A 22880-nucleotide genomic window follows, 5' to 3' on the forward strand; every position below is an offset into this window, starting at 1 on the left:
TTAAACACTTGAGCGATTAGAGTGTATACACTTCCAGTGAGGGTTCGATACTCGATTCTTTGTTCCCGGATTTCATGAGCTATTTTCTTCTGCAAGTTTATTTGCACTTTATTTTATGATTTGAATTAGTGAAATCCAGTTCATATTTGTTCTTGGAGAATTTGATTTACTTTTAACCAAGCAGGTAGAATCATTTTTTTGCATGTAGTTGCATTCACATCTAAATAGGTTACATTGCATAAGTTCCAGCATTCTGCCTTCACTCTTTTGGCTCTCTTGAGTTTAGCATGAGGACATGCTAATGTTTACGTGTGGGAAGATTTGATGCACCACTATTTCGTGGTACATCTTGTACTTAATTGAGTGGATTTTATCCACTATTCTCACACTTATTCATACAATTTGCATGATTTTACAATTTCTTCCCAATTTTATTCTATGGTTGAAAACTTGCTTCCTAAGCCTTTAAATTTTGTATTTTTAATTCCCTTTTATACCATTCGATGTCGTGATCCGTGCACTAAGTGTTTTCAGGCTATATAGGGCAGGAATGGCTTAGAGGATGAAGAGGAAGCTTGCACAAATAGAAGGAGCACAAGAATTGAAGGAGATAACCAGCGAGGAGCGACGCGTGCATGTACCTGAGTGTGCGCGTACGTGTGACACGCGAAGAAGACCATCGATGCGTACGCGTGACATACGCCACGTTGATGCGTGAGCATCTTTCCTATCTTTTCCTAGTGAATTTACATCTAATTTGTTGAGTTTAATTAAGAATTAAATATATTTTAGCCACTATGGATGCTATTTTGAGTTTTGTGCAATTTTATTTATTTTAGGTAGCATTCGACTGGATTTGATGGAGTTTTCTGTAGCACAAGAATCAAAGGAGATGACTGCGAGGAGCGATGCGTACGCGTGACTGACGCATACGCATGATTTGGAGGTATCCATGGCGACGCGTGCGCGTGACTGACGCGTACGCGTGACTTGAAGAATTTCACAGCAACGCGTGCGCGTGACCGACGCGTCCGCGTGACTAGCAGAAAAGACCAACGACGCGTACGCGTGACTGACGCGTACGCGTGACATGCGCCACATGCAGAAAATGCAGAAACTGTTGGGGGTGATTTCTGGGCCCCATTTTAGCACCCAAGTTAAGCGCGGATCCAGTGAAGTCAAGTGGTCCCCACGTTACAAGACGTATAGTAGTTAGTTAATTATGATTTAAATTCAAATTTGATTTTAAATCTTATCTTGAGGAAAAGATATTATCTTAATTTAAAATATTAGATTTCAAATTAATTAGGATTAGTTATAAAAAGGGGAGACTTCTCTTCTATTAAGGAGATTCCAACAGGGGGATTCCATTAGGGAATTCTATACAAATTTACAATCCACATTCCATGAGCAACAAATCCTCCATTGTTAAAATTAGGAGCTCTGTCTATTTGTATGGATTGATTCATTTGATCTTTCTAATTTAATTCATGTTTTGATTTATATTTCAATAATTGTTTTCGTTCTTTATTTTATGAATTTGGGTGGAACGGAAGTATGACCATCTTTCTATTTGAGTTCTTGTAAAATTTGGAAAAACTCTTTACTTGAACAACAGCTTGAAAATATATTATACTGAATTTCTAATTGTTTGTATTTAACGGGATACGTGACATATAATCCCCTTATTTTTGGATAATTAGGATTCTTTTGGCATATAAACTAGAAATTGATGATCACCCTCTAATTGGAATTAATTGACCAAGGAATTGGCAGTTAATGAATTTTAGAGGAGACTATGAAGGTCTAAGAAATTAGGGTCTAGTCACACATAGTTTGCCATGAATTAAATCTTGCATAATTAAAATAGTTAGTAAGAAAACTTAATCCAGAAAAATAGATAACTCTAAAACTGTAACTGTTTTCTCAATATTTTATTCCCAACTTATTTATCTGCCTGTCTTTTCATATTCCAAATTTACTGTTAATGTTTTTGAACTTCCAAACACTATTTTCTGTTTGTCTAACTAATCCTATCAAACACTATTGTTGTTTAATCCATCAATCCTCGTGGGATCGACCCTTACTCATGTAAAGTATTACTTGGTACGACCCGGTGCACTTGCCGGTTAGTAGTGTGGTTATAAAATACTACACCACACGTGCAGAAAACGCAGAAAATGCTGGGGGCGATTTCTGGGCTCCACTTTGGCCCAGTTCCAAGCCCGAAAACACAGAATAGAAGCTGTAGAGTGGGGGAATCATGAGGCATTCAGGGACACACTTCTCATTATACATAATTTTAGGTTTGAGATGTAGTTTCTAGAAAGAGAGGCTCTCTCCTATCTCTAGATTTTAGGATTCCTAGTTTTATGCTTTTGAGTTGGATATTGAAAGAGTTACTACCTCCGTTGAAGTCTTTATCATTCTAGTTTGTTTTCTATTTCCTTACTCTTTTAATCCCTATTTACTTTGTTCAGAGTTACACATGGATATCTTCAATTTTGGAATTTATTAATGCAAGAGTATTTTTCTATTTAATTTCTTTATTTGCTTGATTATCTCAACTCAATTCCAAAATTATCATGTCTTCTTTCTACTCTCTTTACATGCATGCGAACATGGCATCCATGTCAATGGAGTAGATTCTCAACTTGATTTTGGAGTTGATTAATAGGAGACCCTTGAGTTGGAAGACTCAAGAGTTAAATTGTAATTGAAAGTTGTTGGCTGACTCTCTAGTCACTAACGCTAATTTTTCCAATGGAGAGGATTAGGACTTGTGAATAGGAGTTAGCTCAACTACTTAACTTTCCTTCATTCGTTGAGGGTTAACTAAGTAGAAACAACGACCTATTACTATTAATCTTGGGAAATCCAACAAGAATAGAACTTCCGATTAATCTACCCTCGGTCAAGGCTTTTTATTTTAATTACATAAAACCTCTCGTTAATTTTTTTATTGCTCTAAATTATAATTATTTATTTTCCCACTCCTCGTTACAAAATTTCTCAAAAAATCTCATAACCAATAATAAATACACTTTCCTGCAATTCCTTGAGAGACGACCCGAAGTTTAAATACTTCGGTTATTGATTTTAGGGGTTTGTTAATCGTGACAACCAAACTTTTGTATGAAAGGATTCTTGTTGGTTTAGAAGTTATACTCTCAACGAGAACTTATTTGTGAAATTCTAGATCACACAGGAATCCGCTCATCAGGCACCAACTGGGCGCGCTTTATGGTTTTTTTAAAAGCATCTCATTGTTGCGTTCATCAACAAGAAGGCAAGAAATTAGCTCAGAATATTTTCTAAATTCTTTTTCTCGATACTACTGCTGTAGAGCACATTCGAGGCGTGGAAAGTCGAAAAAGTTTTTTCTAATATGTCATGATCAGTTATTTTTTCTCCATATAATTTCATTCGTGAGGTAATTAGGAACATTGCTTAATTGTATTCATTTATGGATTTAAAATTCTGTAGACGGAAGTGCGTCCACTCATATCGGACTTGAGAAAGTATCCCTGTCTTTTGATGATTATACCTTTCTTCAAGATATTTTCATAGATCTGCAAGATCTTTTAGTGTGAGATATTCATTTTTCAATCCTTTGTCAAGATGACGACGAAGGAAGATCATGACTTTGGCTTTATCCTTCTGAGATGCATTATTTTCAGCCTTAATGGTATCTCCAAGATCCATTGAACAAGATGGATTTCAGCATCTAGTATCCATGATAAGTAGTTGTTTTCACATATATCAAGAGCATTAAATTCAAGATGAGAGAGTTTTGACATAATGAAAATTTATTACCTTAGTCCTCCTAAATTTTTATTAGAGTCTCGTGCTGATAACATGTTGTAAAATGAATAAATAAAGAAGATGTACTAAATATAAAATAAAAGTGTGTAAATAAAAAACTTTAGTATTAATATTCGCTAATATAATTGACTTAATATAATAGAGATGATTCATACATTTACTTAATATGTATAGTAACATAAAGAGAAAAAGAAGAATATTAACAGTATAGAAGAAAAAAGGATTATTGTTATTGATGTGTGTTCTGTCTCAACTATACTACTCTATTTTTATACATATAAGGGGTTATTATTTCAAAACCTAATTAATTATAATCTCTTTTAATATCTTGAACAATATTAAAAAATAGACATCCACCTCATACTTATCACAACGGTAAAAATATTTTGAATTTTGTTAGGGAGCCAATAAAATATTTGTACAATGTGTACAATGGGCTATTTATTTAGTCCAATATGAGTTAAAAAATAAACATCTAGAATAAAATATTACTAATTTCTCAAACACAATATACCCATACTATCCAGAATAATCATTCGAATACCAGAAATAATAAACATTTGATGTCCTACTCCTTAACCTCCAATGTACTCCATTGACTCTCTATACCTCTTCAAACATTTTAGACGAAAAATATATTTTACCGACGAGTCAGTTTGATTCCTAAAGATACGGTATCCATTGCACAAAACACGAGGGCTAATGCTCCAATTATGAAAAACAAGAATGGTCCCTGAAAAACTTGCTCCAAGAATTCAGTATTTTGACAATGACCAAAGGAAACAGTGCCATTAAGAGAAACAAGATGTAAATATGACTCCATGGTCCCTTTATCATGGAATGCGATACCAATTGAATGAGCTTACTGCAACCATTAACTGCTGTCTGCTACATCATATGTGTTGCAAAGTATGCGGAGGGATAAGCCATGCAATTGATTTAAGGATAGCAAAGAATCTCACATCACATGATGACCTAATCCGTCCAATAGCTCTTGTTAATCTTGTTTCAACTTTCCATCTCAGTTATATATTACCTACATGAAAACAACAATAAGCTACATCGAAGGGCGAAACTTCTGTAGGACATTGAATTGATCCCAGAACTGAAGTCAGATACAGTTAATTAGCTTGTTATAATATCTGCTCTCACATCAAGTTTATGGCACAAAATCATCAGCGGTGTATTCATTACTAAACCAACATTTGTTTCTGCACATTTGATAGATAAAGTATTTTTAATATTTATTTTAATTAAAAACCATTTAAAAGCTTTTCTTTTTTTTTTGTGGTTAAATAATATAATTTTCATTGATAAGGTCAATTAATTGTCTATAATACATTGTGTTTATTTGAATGTTTTTCACAATAAAAATATTATTTATCCTAGTTTATTACCTTTTAATTTTTTATTTTTTAAAACATTATAAAATTTTCTTTCGTATACCATTTAAATAAAATACATATTAATTAATTTACTCGATTCATATTTTTTTAAAAATAATTTTATATAAAATATTTTATATATATATATATATATATATATATATATATATATATATATATATATATATGATGTACAAGATCATTTGTGATAATAATTCTTAATTTCTTAGACATATTAGATCAGAGACCAAACTTTTCATCGAGAGTTTTATATTCGAAGAAAATGCTCTCTCTCTCCAAGAAAAAAAAATCATAAATGTCGCTTCTTAAGAGTCGGCGCCGTCGCCGCCTCAGTTTTAGGCTCAGTGGCCATCCTCTGCTCCTCGGCTCCTCTCCTCATTAGCTCCCCCACCTCCTCCCAAACATTTTTGTGTCTCTTCTCTTTCCCTTTTCTTCGCCCCCTAACCATCCATCATTCTCCCTTTTCACTATCTCACTCTCATAATCACCAAACGCATTTTTACCACCACCACCACTTCTTTTCGGCGTCCACACTTTTCCACCACTCCTTGTTTTACTCGCCTTTTTTCTCTCTTTTGTACTCTCTTTTTCGATTTTTCTCAGAGATTTAGATCTAAAATAACTTATATGTGGTTGTTCTTTTCTCTTTGTAGTGTATTGATCTTTTTTATGGGTGTTTTGGATATGATTTTACATATCTACGATGAAAATTGAACGAGAAAAATTTTTTATCCACAAAAATATTTTTAGATTCAGAAAGTCTTTAGACTTATTCGGAGAAGAGATGATATTTTTCTGTATTGCGTCATTTTTTATGTGTAATCAGAAACAAAAGAGATTGTAATTTATCTCTATTTTTGTCTTATAAAATTTTTTATAATCGAACTTTGTGCCTCCTCTTAAACTATAATTTAACATAGAGTTTATCTATTTTCTTACTTAGTTTTGGATTTAATATGTAATTTACAAGTTGTAAGTACCGCTTGGCTATTTTTTTAAAAGATAATTTATCTTCCATTTAAAAAAAAAAGAGACCAAACTTCTCACCAAAAATGTAAAAAGTTCAAGAAGCTAGCGAGCGAGCTAACTAACTATGATGAGCCTAGTGCTTTAATTTACAGAGCAAAATTTTAAATTAATCCCTAAAAATTTTTAGTTGGACATTTTATTTTTCAATAAATTTTATTTACCAAATCAATTCTCAAACTTTTATTTTTTTAGATAAATTAGTCCACACATTAATTGTTGGTATATATGAAGAAACTAATATGAGAATTTTAAAAAATTTTAGAAAAAATATATTTTTATAATAGATATTAATTTGTCTAACTTTTTAGTAAAATTTGACGTAAAAAATTAGTATATATAACAAAATAAAAAGTTAAAGATTGATTTAGTGATAAAATTTATTGAAGATTAAACTGTGTGACTAAAAATTTTTGGAGAATAATTTAGTATATTACTCTATTTTAAATTTCACAAGATAAATTCTCATAGAAAGTAGAGTAGTATACTACTTTACAATTATATTAGGTGTATATAAAAAATTAATTATTAAATTAGTTATTTGTATAAAATATAAATTAAAATATAAAATATATATATAAAAAGTAAATTAAATAATATATATTTATACACAAATTTAATAGCTGATTTTTAGTTTTAACATGACATTTTTTATTACTTCATGATAAAGTGTTACAATTTGACCGATAAAAGAAATGATCTTTAGTTCAAGCTTAATCAATTAAAAAATAACATTCTACTTGTTAATATGAAAATAAAATTTTATAATAACAATGAGTTTTCAATGATTTTTAGTCATACTTTATCATAAAATATGAAAATAAAATTTTATAATAACAAGTACCGTTTTATATACATATATGCTGTGAAAATTTATAACCATACTACATAAATATTAAAAATCATCTACCATATAAAAATACATATTTGATGTTATAGAAAAACAATTTAATTATGCCTATTATAAAAATATTTGATTATTTCTTTGATTGAAAAATATACCAAAACATGTTTATACACGTAAATATGTAGAGCTGAAGAAGCTAATATTTTTATATTTATAGATTATTTTAAAAAAGAAAAAATTTCTCGTGATCCTATATAAGGGAAAAAGGGTCATAAAAGGAAACGAGTTCAGGAAAAGGTTACATCGGAGTGGCATGTGAGTTACATAGTTTGGTGTATGAATGCATTATATATACAAAACCCTCTCACGTTCTTCTCTTGAATCCGATCCGCACGTTTCACTCTTCTATTCACACCCGCCGTGTCCAATTTGTTCTCTTCTAATCTCTTTCCATCCAATTTATTATCTTCCCCAATTAGGCTACGCAAAAGAAGAGAGAGCTAGCGTGCATCAGATTCAATCTCAGAATCTTAATTTGAGTTTTAAATCTTGAATATGGAAAAGAAGGTTCTTGATCTCGTTCTCGTTCCGTGTGGTCTCCTTGCAATGGTAGCATACCATTTATGGCTTCTTCAGAAAGTTGTGAGGCAACCCACCAAAACCATAATTGGTGTCAATGCATTCAATCGCCGTTTATGGGTTCAAGCTATGATGGAGGTAGCTTTAAACATTTTTTCAATTTTGGATTATTTATATTACTTTCTTCATGATATTGAAATTAATAATTTAATTTAGGATGGGACGAAGAATGGGGTTCTTGCAGTGCAATCTTTAAGGAACAACATAATGGCGTCAACACTTTTGGCCTCCACCGCCATAATGCTTTCTTCGCTAATAGCCGTCTTAATGACCAGCGGCGGAGTCTTAATGACCAGCAGCGGAGGAGCAGCCGGCCTTGACAGCAGCTACCACGGCGGCGGCTTCAACGGCAGAAATCCAGCAACCATGACGGTTATCTCTGAGGTTTTTGGTGATAGAAGTGAATTATGCCTCTCCTTAAAGTTCTTCTCAATATTGGTATGTTTCTTGCTTGCATTCTTGCTCAACGTTCAATCCATAAGGTACTATAGCCATGCAAGCATCCTCATCAACGTCCCATTCAAGAAACTATCCACCAGCCTTCGCCACCAGATGCTCACGGCGGAGTATGTTGCCACCACCGTCAACCGGGGGAGCTACTTCTGGTCCCTCGGCTTGCGCGCCTTCTACTTCTCTTTCCCTCTCTTCATGTGGATCTTTGGACCTATTCCCATGTTTGTTTCAACTTTTGTTCTCATTTTCATTCTGTATTTCTTGGATTTTACCTTTGAGTGTGGATGGACAGGGATATCTGATCATTCTTGTGATGATGTTGAAAATGGAGATCATAATCACAATGGTGATATAGAAATTGGAAAGCCTAACTAGGGAACCCAGTTTCTATCAAGGTGTTTACATGTTACATTACAAATTAAAGTTTTACTTAGTTCAGTTATTTGTGTTATTTTATTAGGATTAAGATATGTTTTCAAGTTTCTTCACTGTCTTAAAAAGTTAGTTTTCAAATTATGAGTAAATGGCCTTTTTAGTTTCTAATTATTTAATCAAAAGGACAAAACACTCATTCACAATTCGAAAATTTTTAATTGATTTTCAACTATTCAAGTAATTAGTTTAAGCGGATTCTGTAAACAGAGACTTGTTGAGGTGTCAAGAACTGCTTAGACTAGTAACAGAAATTACTTATATCAATTAGTTGAATGGTTAGAAACCGATTAAGAATTATCAAGTTGTAGAGGCCAAGTATATGTACTACCAAATTACTTATTAGATTTCTTATGTTTTGATTAGTTTCTTATGTAGTCTAGCAGTGAAGAGAAATGTAACATGACCAACTTATAGTGTGTTAGAAATTTGGAATAATAGTCACCATAATATATAGGTTTGCTAGGAAAGTACGGAATTCGAGTTCAACATAAGTTGAATTGAGTTGCCTTTGTCTTCAATATTGCATCATGTAAACTATTCGCTTGAAATGAGCCCATGTATGTATGTAATAGTTAAGAACACTTCAGAAATGAGTAGTACTAGCTGCTCTTTGTTGTAAGCAACAATATTTATCTGAGCTGTGCTATATTGTTTATATTTGTGTTGATGACTTAATGAGGGTTTAGCTTTCGTGCTGATAATGACAATAAGGAAAATCCAAAAGGAACAAAAATCAAATGACGCAACTCCACCATTGTCCTCTAGTGAGGTAGGTAGGATAAGGCAAAACTAATACACTTCATGTATATAAAAGAATTAACAACTATTTAATCATTATAATGATGCAAAAAAATTGACTATCCTGATTTCTGATTATTCAGCTACGTTAAATTTAATTATTCTAATAATGATTTTGATGAAAAATATGGGAAGTAACATATAAAATATGTATATTTGTATTATGATTTATGACTAATTTTTGTGTGTTTAAAAGATTTTTGAATGCCAAAACCATCTTTTATGATTATTTAATGCATTAATTGATAAGACCTTTTTAAGTAGAAAGTAGAAACACTTGACTTGATGCGTACAGATTCAAATGAAGTGGCTTTTATATATAAAAGACAGCGTTGCTACTTTGCTAGAAACTAAAATTTGCCATTAATGGAGGGCGTTATACACATACACACGAGTGTGCTATAAATGAGGAGATAGAGGCAAGCAAGAAATTAAATAGATAGAATTATTTGAGTTTAGCTAATATGATTTAAAGATTACAAATAATAAGATTATTAATAGAATTTTTTTATAAAATATGTAAATTTTAAAATTTTAATATATTTATTATATTTTTCTTAAAACTTATATTAATGACAACTTTAATATGTGCCCTTACACCTATAAAATAATGTTTAACCATCATCGTATAGTAAACTATTATTTTTATTCATAAAAGTTTAAAATGTAAATAAATTTATTTATGACAAAATAAAATTAATTATAAAAGTTCAGAACATTGACAAATTTACAAGAATAAAAATAACACTTGATTTTTTTTATCACATAAAAATTATTTTTTATAAATATAAAACTAATTTTATTCATTTAAAATTAAATTTATCAGTATTTCAAAATTTTATTGTTAAAAATGATAGTTCACTACTTCACTCTGTTATCATAGCTTCTTTATTTGTTAGCGTGGACTTTTCATCAACCAAGACGAATTAAAGCAACTTTCCGCTAACATGGCGAACAACAGAATATTCATAGCAAAATGCCATTACTCATCCGCACATGCATCTTTATTCTTTACCTACCAAAAAACTAAATTACACTTGCGAATTACCTTATATAATTGTGAAAATCCACAATCGATGCACTAGATGAGTTAAAAATAGAAAATGTTCCCTTACAAAAAAGTAGTGTGTTTTTTTTTTTAATTTGTTACAGTATCTTTTAGTTCAGTGCAGCAAATCCAAGACTAATCTATTATAAATTTGAGTTTTATTTATAGGTCTGTCGTTGACTAATGAATTACTAAATGTATAAAACAAAATTTAAATTTTTAATACTTATTTAAGCAAATAAATAAAGTGATCAACCCAAGTTAATTTATGTTCATCTGGTACAAAGATATAAGGGTTGTTATTGATTGATGTTGAAACAGTAGATGTACACGAATTCAACACCTAAAAAACAATAAAGTTATCCAGTTGAATAATATATATGTGGGATTGGGGGAGACATAGCACCACAATAAATAGTTAAATGCTTTAAAAACCAAAGTACATTAATGTCATGAGATTGGAAAGTGTGCGCACCTAATTTTGCGTGATATTGAGCATTAAACAAAATCAAACAAACTATAATGCAGAAGGAAATGAAAATGCTACTATTTCCACCAAGTTATGTCTCACATTTTTTATATGATATAAGATAATGAATAATAGAAGAAATCACTCGTAAAAAAGTATGCATGGAATACTAAACGAGTTCATGACTTGTGGAAGACAACGAAGCAATTAGTACAATATTACTTGGACATAACTTTACACTAAAATTCATTGATTAAAAATTCAACATGTTTTTAAGTCTCTTTTATCGTGTTTTTCAGGAACGGAGTTTAAGTTATGACAATGGGGTCATAGTCTTAAATTTTTTATAAAAAATTTAGTAGTATTTTTTTAAAAAATAAAAAATAATTTAGTTAACTCAAATATTTTACTATGACTTAAAAAAAATAAGTATAAAAAAATATTTGCATCTTGTAATTCTCTATTCAATAAATAACACTTTATTTTTGAGTTCAAATATAAAAAATTAAGCATTTTTTATTTATTTAATTTAATATTATTTTATATTTTATTATTTATTTAATTTAATTTTTATATGATAAAAATATTAAAATATTCAATATTCAATAAATATTGATATTATTTTATTTGTATAAATTGATAAAAAATTCAATAAATATTATAAATTGCTAAAAAGTTTAATTCTGATTCAATTATTGAAAATTTTAAATCACTAAAGACTCGAAAAATACCATTATAAATTATTTTATATTTTTTATCTGTAGAATTATTTATTTATTATCTTATTAGTAACAAACTTAAAGAATAATTATATTTATAAACTTTATTTTAATATAAATATTATTATTAAATTTTTTGCCCCTCCAAATTTTTATTTCAAGCTCGCCACTGGTGCTTTTCCCTTTTCAACAACCCATTTGTGCTCAAGGATTAATAATTATTCCACTAACTTGGTGGAATTGTGGAAATCTTAAAATTCAACATGCTTTTGTATTGTAAATATGTATCACTATCGGCCATCCATGAAGTCTAGAAAGTACAACTTGGTCACACTTTTATAACTTTTTTTCTTTAGTTTTTTATACCTTAAAAAGTACAATAGATTTGTCTCATCACATGTCTAATTACAAAAACCCATGAACACAGCATTCTTCAATTGTCATAATATTTTACCACTCAAATGGACTCAACCGACCTTCCCATTGGAGTATGGAGCAGTTTTCTTGAATCAAGGAACCAAAGCACATAACAGGAATCCGTTAGTGTCTTGGAGAGGGTGCAAAAACATTCCATCTCCATTCTACAAAAAAGGCCTAAAAATAAACAATACAAACAAACTAGCTTAGCTTAGCTTAAGCTTAGTAATCATATAAATCCAAAGTGTAACAAAAATAAAGGACCCTAACAAACCCTCCAAGAAGGGTGCATTTCTCAATAAAAGTGAAAGCAAAATAAGCGAATAAAGGGTATTTACCTACACCCTTTTTCAGCTTACCATGATTCTGAATACTTGTCATTGTTCTTTCCACTAAGAGCACACACCATCAGTTGTCCATCATTTTTCTTAAAAAAATAATACTTTGTTTACTATTCTTGCAGCTTCAGTTCATTCTGAAAAGAAAACAGGACTAGTTTGAGCAGTTATTCTTTGTTTACTTTTTAGTTCATTGTATACACTCATATAAAACAAAAGTGTACCTTGCACAATTAACACACCAACTTTTGGCGCTGCTTACAGTATTTTAAAACCGGAATTCCTGATGCATGCATCTAAATCAAGGAACTGAAGTTTCTGAAAGTCACTCACCTCCGTTTCATCAGATACCAAAGCATATAAATAACTTTCTTGGAGTTTTAGTTTCTGCGAAAATAAATTACTGTCAAGCATCAGGGAAGTCAAATTACGCCACAACAGTGAAGTTGTAACTAGCTAACAAACTATATTATGTGGTTAGAAACTAGAAAGCAAGAAGGCGCAACATGTGATATTGTGGATAAAGGCAATACTTACTTATCTCGGATCATGTAATTGCCAAACATCTAGGATCTTTGAATGTCTGTTACATTTAACTTCAACTTCATGTTTCCAGCTTGAACCACCACCTCTCCTTTGGATGAATCGACTTTTAAAACAGACACTATTTTACCAAGCGAAGAGACATGTACCATATCACCAACCTTGGGAAGCTTTGACCTATCTGAAACATCAATAGATAAAATAGCAACTATGTAAATATTCATATGAAACTATTCCTAATTATACCAAGTCACTCTAATTTAAGATTTAGTAATCAAACCCCTATATTAGATGATGTATCGTTTTTTTTTTTTTTTTTGCAAAGTTTTTTGTATAGAATATGGTCTTGATCTTTAGTTTTAAGTTAGAAGTACCTGATTGGAAAAACTTTTGCAGTGTAGGAATTTAATTAGAAATATTCAAGCCATAGAGTCAATTGAAAATTTTTGTAAATACAGGGACTTAATTATAAAATTTTAAAATAAAGACTTAATTAAAAATTGAATGAAACTATAGGAACATCCATAGAAATCAAACCTGAAATAAAATAGCTCATCAGAGTTTAATTTCCTCTTCTTTCTATAATGTTTCATTATCTTTGAATATACCTGATGATGATTGGTTAATATTTGCAGGAGCTTTTCTATCAGTGATGGTAGGTTCCTTTTTATCTATGGTAATAGGGCTGCTGCTAGTTGCCGACAACTGAGAGCTCTTGCCAGCTTTATTGGGCGGCTGTAGCTTAGCTGATGCACTCAGCTGCCTTACTTTCTTGTGGAGGATGGATCTCGCCGATGCTGCAGCCTCAGATACATCTCTCATCTTTTTGTATCTTAGATTAATACCATGTTCCGTTATCTTCCTTTTCGTGTCCAACAGACTATTGTAAAGTTCTCTGGAGCGCCTACAATTACAAATGAAAATAACGCCCTAATCATATACTTTCATATGTTTCCTTTTTGCTACAATTCTATGGCAAAATTTGTTAATTCCTTTTGCAGAGATTAATTGTTACCAGCCAAGGAAAGAATTCTGGTACCTAGTGGCTATGAGATGAGTAACTTAGTTAAAAACTAATTACTATGAAATTTTTGAATTATTAGACATCATGTCTAAATGGAAATATGGCTTTTTCTTCTTTTTTTTTTCTCCCTACCCTCATCATTCTTGCTTTTGGCTAGACCTTACTACAAGATCTACAATGGAAAATACTAAACTAGAATTTTTAAAAGAATTTTGTTGCTAGAATGAGAAGATATCATCCTTAGTCCGATTAATTTAGGCATAGATTCTGGTTATAGCATTTTTCATAAATAATATTATATCTCACAATAAAATTTAGTTATGACTTATCTATTAGTATAATGCGGTAGAGATTCTTTTTAATCTCTAAATATATGGTATAATGCTCTAACGAATCCTCCCTCATTAAGCAAGGTATTCATTGCACAAAACACAACATGGCTAATGCTCCAATTATGCAAAACAAGAATGCTCCCTGAAAGACTTGTTCCAAGAATGTAGTATTTTGACAATGATCAAAGGAAACAATACCAGAAAAAGAAAGATGGAAAAATGACTATATGGTTCATTTATGATTGAACGCAATATCAATTGAATGAGTTTACTCCATTGACTGCTGTCTACTACATCAGATGAAATGCAAAGTATGTGGAGGGATAAGGCATGCAATTAATTTAACTTTTGGATTGCAAAGAATCTCACATCAGATGATGACGTGAACCGTCCAATAGCTCTTGATAATCTTGTTTCAACTTTTCCATATCAGTTATTACCTACATAAAAACAATAAGCTACACTGAAGGGCGAAACTTCTGTAGGACATTGAATCGATCCCAAAAACTTGATGTCAGATACATGTAGCTGCTCTAGCATCAAGTTTTAAGGAACAAAATCAATGGTGTATACATTACTAAAACAACATTAACAGAAAAGATATTAGTTATTGAGTAACTAAAGCAAGGAGATAGCGGTCACTGATAATAGGGATGGCAAAAAAACACACCATGATGGGTACCTGCGGAGATTATCTGTCACGGGGATCAAAATGGAGACCCGCTAAGGGCCCAAAAAAATAGACACCAAACCTATTCATAATCTCGGACGCGGTGGGGATACCCACCGCACAGGGAACCGCCAAATCCCCATGAATATGCAATTATGCATTATAACCCTTGAATCCATATATATATATAGCAAAAATTAGTATGTGTTTAGTGTTTACAATTATTTTATATATTAGGATTACAAATACCTCATCAATCTCTGCACTGGCAGAACCATATAACTTACGAGCGGTATCCACAACAACAGAAGGTAGTCCCAATCTCTCAGCTATATTGATTGCATTTGAGCGCCCTGCAATGAAGACACCATCCTGAGTTAGATGATTAATTTACTACGTATCACATTAGAGTATCATTTAGAATTGACCTAAAACATAAATTTTCATCCTATGGTGACAAAAATTAATAAATTTCTTCTTACAAGCAACATACATCAAGGAATTCCTTAGCCTGAAAAATTGCCACTAACATAACCAGAACCATATAGTCTTGATTTATGAAGATTAAAATAAACCAACTTTTTAATAACAAACAGATCCAAATTATGGCATAATTTATAAGCAGTTAGCACCAACATAGCCTTTGATTATTTAATTTGTATTTCTCAATTCTGTGAGAAGACTATTTGGAATTACCACAGGTATCAGTGCAAAAATGTAACAATATCATTCCTCGTGAAAATGATACCCATATTCCTTAGACATTAGAAACCTTAGAAAGGAGCATTATTGTTTTTTTTTTTTTTGGCTTAAACTTATTATCTCAACCCTCTTTTGGGATTACAATCCTCCGAGATTAGTCTCTAGGTTTAGGATGCTTCAAATGAACATAAACACAGAACGGAAGGAGGAAATAAAATAAAATCAAGAAAAAAAAATATATTTAAAAGCCTGAATTGAGATTTTAAAATAATACTTGAAATCATTCTTGTTATTCATGAGCTGAGGGAGTGCTTACCTGGTACACCCCAGAGAACCTTGTAAGTTGGCTTCAAATTCACCTCATCAAACTCCATACATGCATTTTCGAATGCTTCATTACTGCTCATGAAATAACATTCAGAAATGTTAACACAACTTGAGACCTTTTTTAATATAGATAAGAACAACCCTTTTCTTTTTTTTTTCCCCCACATTAGAAGAGAGGGAGAAAATATCAAAGAATAACATGCACTTTTAGTGCTTCATAAGAAAAGAAAGAAGAGTAGAGATACCCAGAAAACGTAAATCAAAATAATGGATTTCAATTCATTGATTGCGTAAAAAGTTTCAAATCTTTAGTGAATGATATTATGCCATTTGTTTAGAAATAACCATACTTTTATTACAAGTGAAAAACCATAATCATGTGGAACTTTTCCCTTTATTGTTTGATTGCATAAATAATCCGATATCTAGATTCATTTAATTCACATTGGGATCTCAGAAGGCGTACCGAAGTTATTTAGTTAAGAGAAGGAGCACCTATCATACAAACAAAAGCCTGATGTTTGGTTCATGTGGATCTTTCTTTATTTGTAGATAACAAATTTTTTTGAAAGCAACAATGTATTAAATTTAAATTACAAAACAGTAATGCATCGACTACCGAGTACGCATAAAGAACTAATAATAACTTATAATTGAGAGTTGCTATAAATTGCTATGTTCTCCTGCAATCTTTTTCTTTTCTTTTTTCCTTTCCTTTTACTAGTGATAATATCATCCAGAATATCCCAATTCAAAGTTTTAAAGTTTGTCTTCATTTGTAGTGAATACCTGTATTTCAGAGTTTTCAGTTCACCATGATGAGTTGTAGCTATGGTCAGCAAAGAACCATCTTGAGCAAAAGATTCCAATAATGACATGCCTAATGCTGCTCCTTCAAGGGGGTTTGTTCCTGCACCAACCTAACAATTGCAAACAGTCGTAAAATTCATCAGACACATATGATATTTCATTTTGAACTTTTAATTGAACTCATAAAACACATGCCTCGTCTAGTAGCACCAAAGATTGGTTTGTTGACTGCAATCTAATATTCTGCAAGATAAATTGGAAAACCAAAACAAAAATTCCTTATAAAAATGTTAAAAGTAAATTATATGTGATTGATGAATACAATGATGACAAGCCTAAACTCAAATATTTCTCTCATTTTGCTAAGGAGATTTATTATGGATTGAAACAGAGATTTATTTAGAAATGCAAAAGGTGAATTTATAAATAAATAGATAATTGAATCATGGATGTGCCTTTGGTATTTCAGTTCTACAAAATTAAAACATATTTTCCTTACACTTATTTGTCTTAGGTGGCCAGAGAAGGTAGACAAAGACTGTGATAAGGACTGCTCATCACCAATGTCGGCAAAAACCAAATCAAACCAAGGAATTTGTGCAGATTCAGAAGCAAGAACATAAAGACCTGTGGCATGATTGGGTTCAGATCATGAAAAGCTACAATGAATATTCAAACAGAGTGAGCCTAAAAATCATTTCCATTTAATATCCTGCTTCAATTGTCAATACAAATTAAGTTATTCATGAATCACAGTACGATATTGAGAACAAAATGAAGATTCTATCATCATGAATAGGCTATTGTATAATAACAAATTACTCATGCTTGATGTGAAGCAAGATGCCTATCGAAATTCGAAACCCACAAAGGGACACAAAACATAAGAAACTAGTTTGTAGTATTTAATTCTCGCCCAATCTTTCTCCGACACTCATGATTACAGTTCCAGTATAACTGTCCAATACTCGACAACTTATCTATTTCAGCTAACATTACTTGATGATGAGAATGACTTAGCCTAGCACACATGTCAATCTCTGAATCTCACTTTCTATCTCTATATATTATAGCATATACCAATTTGCTAGTTCCATGTAAGGTAGCAAGATACTTGCAGATTGCATATTGTTAGAGTAGTGGTTGGTCTAGTTTCATGAGCTCACTCATATTGTGGCTTGTTTGGTTTCTGTTCAGTTTTAACTAAAAATATACCACCTTATTTTCAATTTGTTTTCTATTTTCCACATTTTGCGATTGTTTTCAATATTTCTTTTGTAAAATCATGAAAATGAGCACAAAAAAGGTAAAAGAAAATGCAAGCTTTTATTTTCATTTCCTTTTTTCAGTTTTAATTGCAAATCCCAACATAGTACTTTTAGTCCATTATAATTTTCACAATTGAATATTGTTAACATAGCATAGCCTAAGGTTTAAGCAACTTTCTCATTAAATCACGCTGTTTGCTCATGTCTGGTTTGGGTAGTTGGAACAGGATGGTAAGTGCAATGGAAAGATATGATAGAACTCATATCCAAACAGTTAACTGTTTAAGTGCTTGCGAAAATAGGAATAACAAAACAACAACAATAGTACAAAGTTTAATTTGACAGGATACAGCAATGATTCTATTCATGTGCACACAAGAATGCTACACAAGAGAGATAGAGAGCGGCCGGGGGAGAACATATACCTGATTTTGCCATCATAGCAGCCAATCCTACAGTCTTCAGACATATGGTTTTACCACCAGTATTCGGACCAGTTATAACTATAACACGAGTTTTATGAGATACCAAAAAATCAACTGGTACTGGTGAGGCATTCTCCACTGCGGCAACCTGTTAAATAGAAGTGCATTTATCATGACTCAACCTCCAAAACAATTTTCTGATGCATAACAAGGACATAAATTATATACATATAACACGAAAAATTTGAACAACACTGTTAAGTAACATATCTATCAAACAAATTCCCATTTTCCCACTTCATTTAGTTAAGCCTGACAAAAGGCTATCGATTTTGTCCTTACATCCAAGTGTCAAGTATAGTGAAAGAAGCCTATGTTTCTCCCCTCCGTGATATATTATTTCTTTCTAGTCTTACTTGTATGTGTAAAATGAAAAGAGGATAGTATTACTGAATCAAAAAAGAAGACGGTTTACTAAAAAGCAGAAGGGCTGAACCAAGTAATGGAAGCCACTCCCCTCTCCATCACAAATAAAGAAGAAAACACAATACAATTCTCTGTGACTTAACTGAAGAAGAAACGTTTACATCCTTTTTGGCCTTCTGCAAATTTTCCTTATGCCTTTGAAGTAATAAAGGATGATATGCTTTAGGCAAATACAATGTCCATTCCTTGTTATTATTGCCTTCAGATTTAGAAGAGCTATTGAAATCCGGAAGAAACATATTAGGACTTGACCCTCCAAATGAAAGACCATAAGTCGCTCGAGCATTAATCTGCATAATATGAATTTCATGATTGAATATCTTTTACATAGTAAGCATGTCTATACTGTATTTTCAAAGATATTAACTGAAGTCACCTGCCAAAGCAAGTGTAGTAAGGTCTTCTATTTGTACAATTAAGCTGGTCACTAGCCTTGTAGAGGCACTAAATCCTGAGTTTATGTTGAAATGATCGCTCATGTCTTATATGGTGGAAAATTGTAAATTTAAAGGGTTATTATGCATATAGTCAATTGACTTATCTCCATTTAATTACCTTTTAAGCTAGATGTATAAACTGGCCAGACATACACTCACACATGATGTTGTGGAAGATTTGTCTTCAACTTATATTGTCATGTCATTATGAAGTTATAATGCTTTAATAAAGCAATGTTACAAAAATTTCAAATTTAAAGATCTACAGCTATTATTAGTGTTCATTCACTAAAAGGGGACTTGTTCTATGAATTAGATTTTGTTCATGAATTTGAAAATACGTCGAAAATCAGTAAGCAAAATACGAGCATCTCTCAAATGTGAACAAGCATATAGTAGAGGAAACATAGAGAGGAAGCAAGAAAATGGTGATCCACTTCTCTTACAAGATTACAGGGTATTATTTACCACATCCAGATGAACCAAACTCTTCAATATCTTTTCAATATCATCAAGGTCCGGATGCATCTGCAAAAAAAATTATTACATAAGAAAAATAAAGAAAACAACCAGAAGAATCTCTATCGGATCATGTTCACAACCTTTTTGGTTAATGCCAAAAGCACATCTGACTCAGCCTTAGCCACCAAAGTTCTTGTTCTCTGCAACTCATCATTTAAGGGAACAGCGGAAAGTGGCTCTATAGTACTCCCTACTCCTGAACCACTGTCAAAGATACAATCTGTAAGGAATGGAACTTTATGGCTGCCTGCTATCTTTATTGACAAACAGGTTATTTCGCAAGCAATGAATAGATGAAGACATGCTGACAAATTTTATGCACCTGGACAACAATAGACCACTAAAACTTGTCTTCTGTCCAGAATTCACTTTTATGCACCACCTTCCATCAACTTTGTTCACTTCCTATTCAAATTATTATAAAATTAATAGGAAAACAATTGAGCAGGAGGAAAAGAAGTACAACTACAGTTTAGTGAATCTTACAAGAATTGATGATTCACTCCTTTCGTTCCTGATTAAATTCTCCATTAACTGTTGTATCTGGACAAAAGAAACAAACTATCTTAATGGGCATGTATTAAATGGACTTCTTTAAATTAAAAATAATGACTTTAATAGCATGTTTGGCCATCACGAGCTATCGCTAACCACAAGAAACAATCCTCCAAGTCAAAGCATAAAAGGTCTACTACAGATATGTTATTCAATTGATTGGTTGCTCCATTGCCGCAAGCTCAAGCACTAACATTATAGAACATATAGTAAAAGTAAGATGGAATTACCTTTCCCTCTAGTACTCTGACTTGCTGCCGTGATTGTTTAAGGGCTGGACTCTGCAACAAGGAGAAGTAATGATGGTCAGATTCAATTAAAGAAGCAGGAAATAAGAGATGCAACATAAGCCATCTCCACTTTTTAAAAGAAGTTTGCAGCTTATCATTTTAAATATTTTAATGATGCGTAATTGATGGAAATGGAAACTTGCAAAAGATATAGAACAAACCGCAGAGTCCTTAACAGAGCCATCTTCATCAATAACTTGTTCTATCATTTTAACTAAAGATCGATTAACGACAAATTCCATGATCTGCAAGCACATTTAGGTAAGAAAAAACAATCAGAGACATAATAATATTCATAATTTATAGATCCAAGAACTTCTTTCACCATTTACCACTTCTGTAAGAGGCATGAAACGACTATACCAGTCCTTGTCTTCCTTTATGGCCACTTTTAGATCACCCTGCAACGTCTCAGCACATTGCAAAAGAGCCATGACAGCCCTTGCCTCAAATCCATTAACCGGCATACTTCTCCTGCCTTGCCGAATAGCAGCTTTCACCTAGAAGAATCTTAAATCAACAACTTGACAGAAAAGAAAGCAGAACTTACAAGCGTATCCGAATTTATAAAGTGCTATAATCAATGAAGCAGTTATAACATCACTACATTGAAAGATTTACTTGTACGATCACTTCACACAATAATACAGTCCACAGCTATAGTTTCCCAATGCTTACTCAATTTTGGGCCATATGCAATCTTTAGGTAAAGCCTTTTTCCTAAATTGAATACTAATCAGAATTGGTTGAATATATGATAATTGACATTGCAGGCAAAGTTAACTTGGTATTGTTGCAATCGAATCATATTGTTACAAACCCACTCTTGAATTCCCATATCTGTATATAACTATCGAATCGAGTAATGATAAATGTACTCGCTTTGCATGGCATACCGAGCTAACTCACATCACATCCAATGGCAATGAAGATGTGAGTTGGCCTGGTATACGATGCAAAGTGAGTCCTTCGGAAACTTGCTCATAACTATATAAACCAACTAACCAGCATAACATCAACATGTCCAAATCGCAATCTACAGCTTCCATGCTTGTTCATCTCAACTGCTGCATTGGTTTCACCGAGAAGCCTGAGACTTTCCTCGTAAGTTCTATTCAGGGACCATAACTGGGCCTATCAAATCAACACCCTTTAACATTGCAACATCTATCTAACCAAAAACCAAAAAATTAAATGAAAACCATAGATAGGGGGTACCTTGAGAGCTTCACGACCCAATGAAGTTGTAGCAAAGGAAGCAACCAAGTCAGAAAGCTTGTCCCATTCAAGCACCCTGAGGCTATCATAGTGAATGGAAGAAGAAGAAGAAGAAGAAGGTGGGACTGCCATGGTTATCAGTTTATTGTAGTTGAATTTGTTGATGATGTTAAGGGTACATGGGAAAGCAGAGAACGATGAAGTGGTTGTGGAACAAGGTAAAGGTAACATCTTTATGGGTTTTGTTGGTGTTACAACAATGGAGTCAAAAGGGTAGAAAAGGTTATGCAACATGGTTGTGTTGATATGGGGTTTAGCGGGGAAGAAGAAGAAGAAATTGTGAAGTGATGGTTGTGCCACAACACCATGGATTTGGAATTTGGATGGCCGTTGAAGAGTTGAAAGAAAAAAATTTGGGGGCCACTGCTGTGGTGCACCGAGCTAATTATGGTGCACCATGCACCGGTTTCATCTAAGTTAGGCTTCTTTTGGCAAAGGAAAGGAGTGGAGTTGAAACTTGAAAGAATTAAATGAAAAGAAAATGGAGATGGAGTTGAAGTTGGATTAATTATTCAAATCAGTGTTGAGATTTTTAAAATTGGAATATTTTAAAGCTTTAAATTTTAAAATATATAAAATAATTTTTAAATGTATATTTTTGTTAGATAATATAATTTTTTTGTTTTTATTAAATTATAATGATAATTATTGATGTCGAATGTTAATTCGCACACCTAGCCATTAAATATCTACATATATGAGTTAGATAAATTAGTTTACAGAATAAAATATAAAATAATATTCGAAAAATTTAAAAAAATTTCAAAACAGTTCTTAAAAATTTTAAAAAG

At 32.0% G+C, this 22880-nt stretch overlaps 2 protein-coding genes across 2 annotated transcripts; one reads left to right on the forward strand and one right to left on the reverse strand.

Annotated features, from left to right (window-relative positions):
- The first annotated feature begins 7387 nt into the window (after positions 1–7387).
- LOC112702837 (uncharacterized) lies at positions 7388–9286 on the forward strand. The gene is made up of 2 exons (XM_025754028.3): positions 7388–7821; positions 7900–9286. The coding sequence occupies exons 1-2, from the start codon at positions 7660–7662 to the stop codon at positions 8569–8571; spliced, it is 834 nt and encodes a 277-aa protein (XP_025609813.1). The 5' UTR covers positions 7388–7659; the 3' UTR covers positions 8572–9286.
- A 2713-nt stretch (positions 9287–11999) lies between these two features.
- On the reverse strand, positions 12000–22614 carry LOC112702838 (uncharacterized). Its single transcript, XM_025754029.3, has 22 exons — positions 22030–22614; positions 21817–21945; positions 21144–21311; positions 20973–21056; positions 20752–20802; positions 20453–20509; positions 20289–20371; positions 20047–20170; positions 19913–19972; positions 19091–19297; positions 18522–18669; positions 17328–17455; positions 17024–17071; positions 16808–16938; positions 16008–16090; positions 15239–15342; positions 14689–14759; positions 13572–13867; positions 12958–13144; positions 12645–12807; positions 12442–12557; positions 12000–12259 (listed from the first exon to the last, which is right to left on the reverse strand). Exons 1-19 carry the CDS (start codon positions 22321–22323, stop codon positions 12987–12989), a joined length of 2424 nt encoding a protein of 807 aa, XP_025609814.1. The 5' UTR covers positions 22324–22614; the 3' UTR covers positions 12000–12259; positions 12442–12557; positions 12645–12807; positions 12958–12986.
- Between the last annotated feature and the right edge of the window lie 266 nt (positions 22615–22880).

Source organism: Arachis hypogaea, chromosome 7, assembly GCF_003086295.3.
Source record: "Arachis hypogaea cultivar Tifrunner chromosome 7, arahy.Tifrunner.gnm2.J5K5, whole genome shotgun sequence".
Classification (NCBI taxonomy): domain Eukaryota; kingdom Viridiplantae; phylum Streptophyta; class Magnoliopsida; order Fabales; family Fabaceae; genus Arachis; species Arachis hypogaea.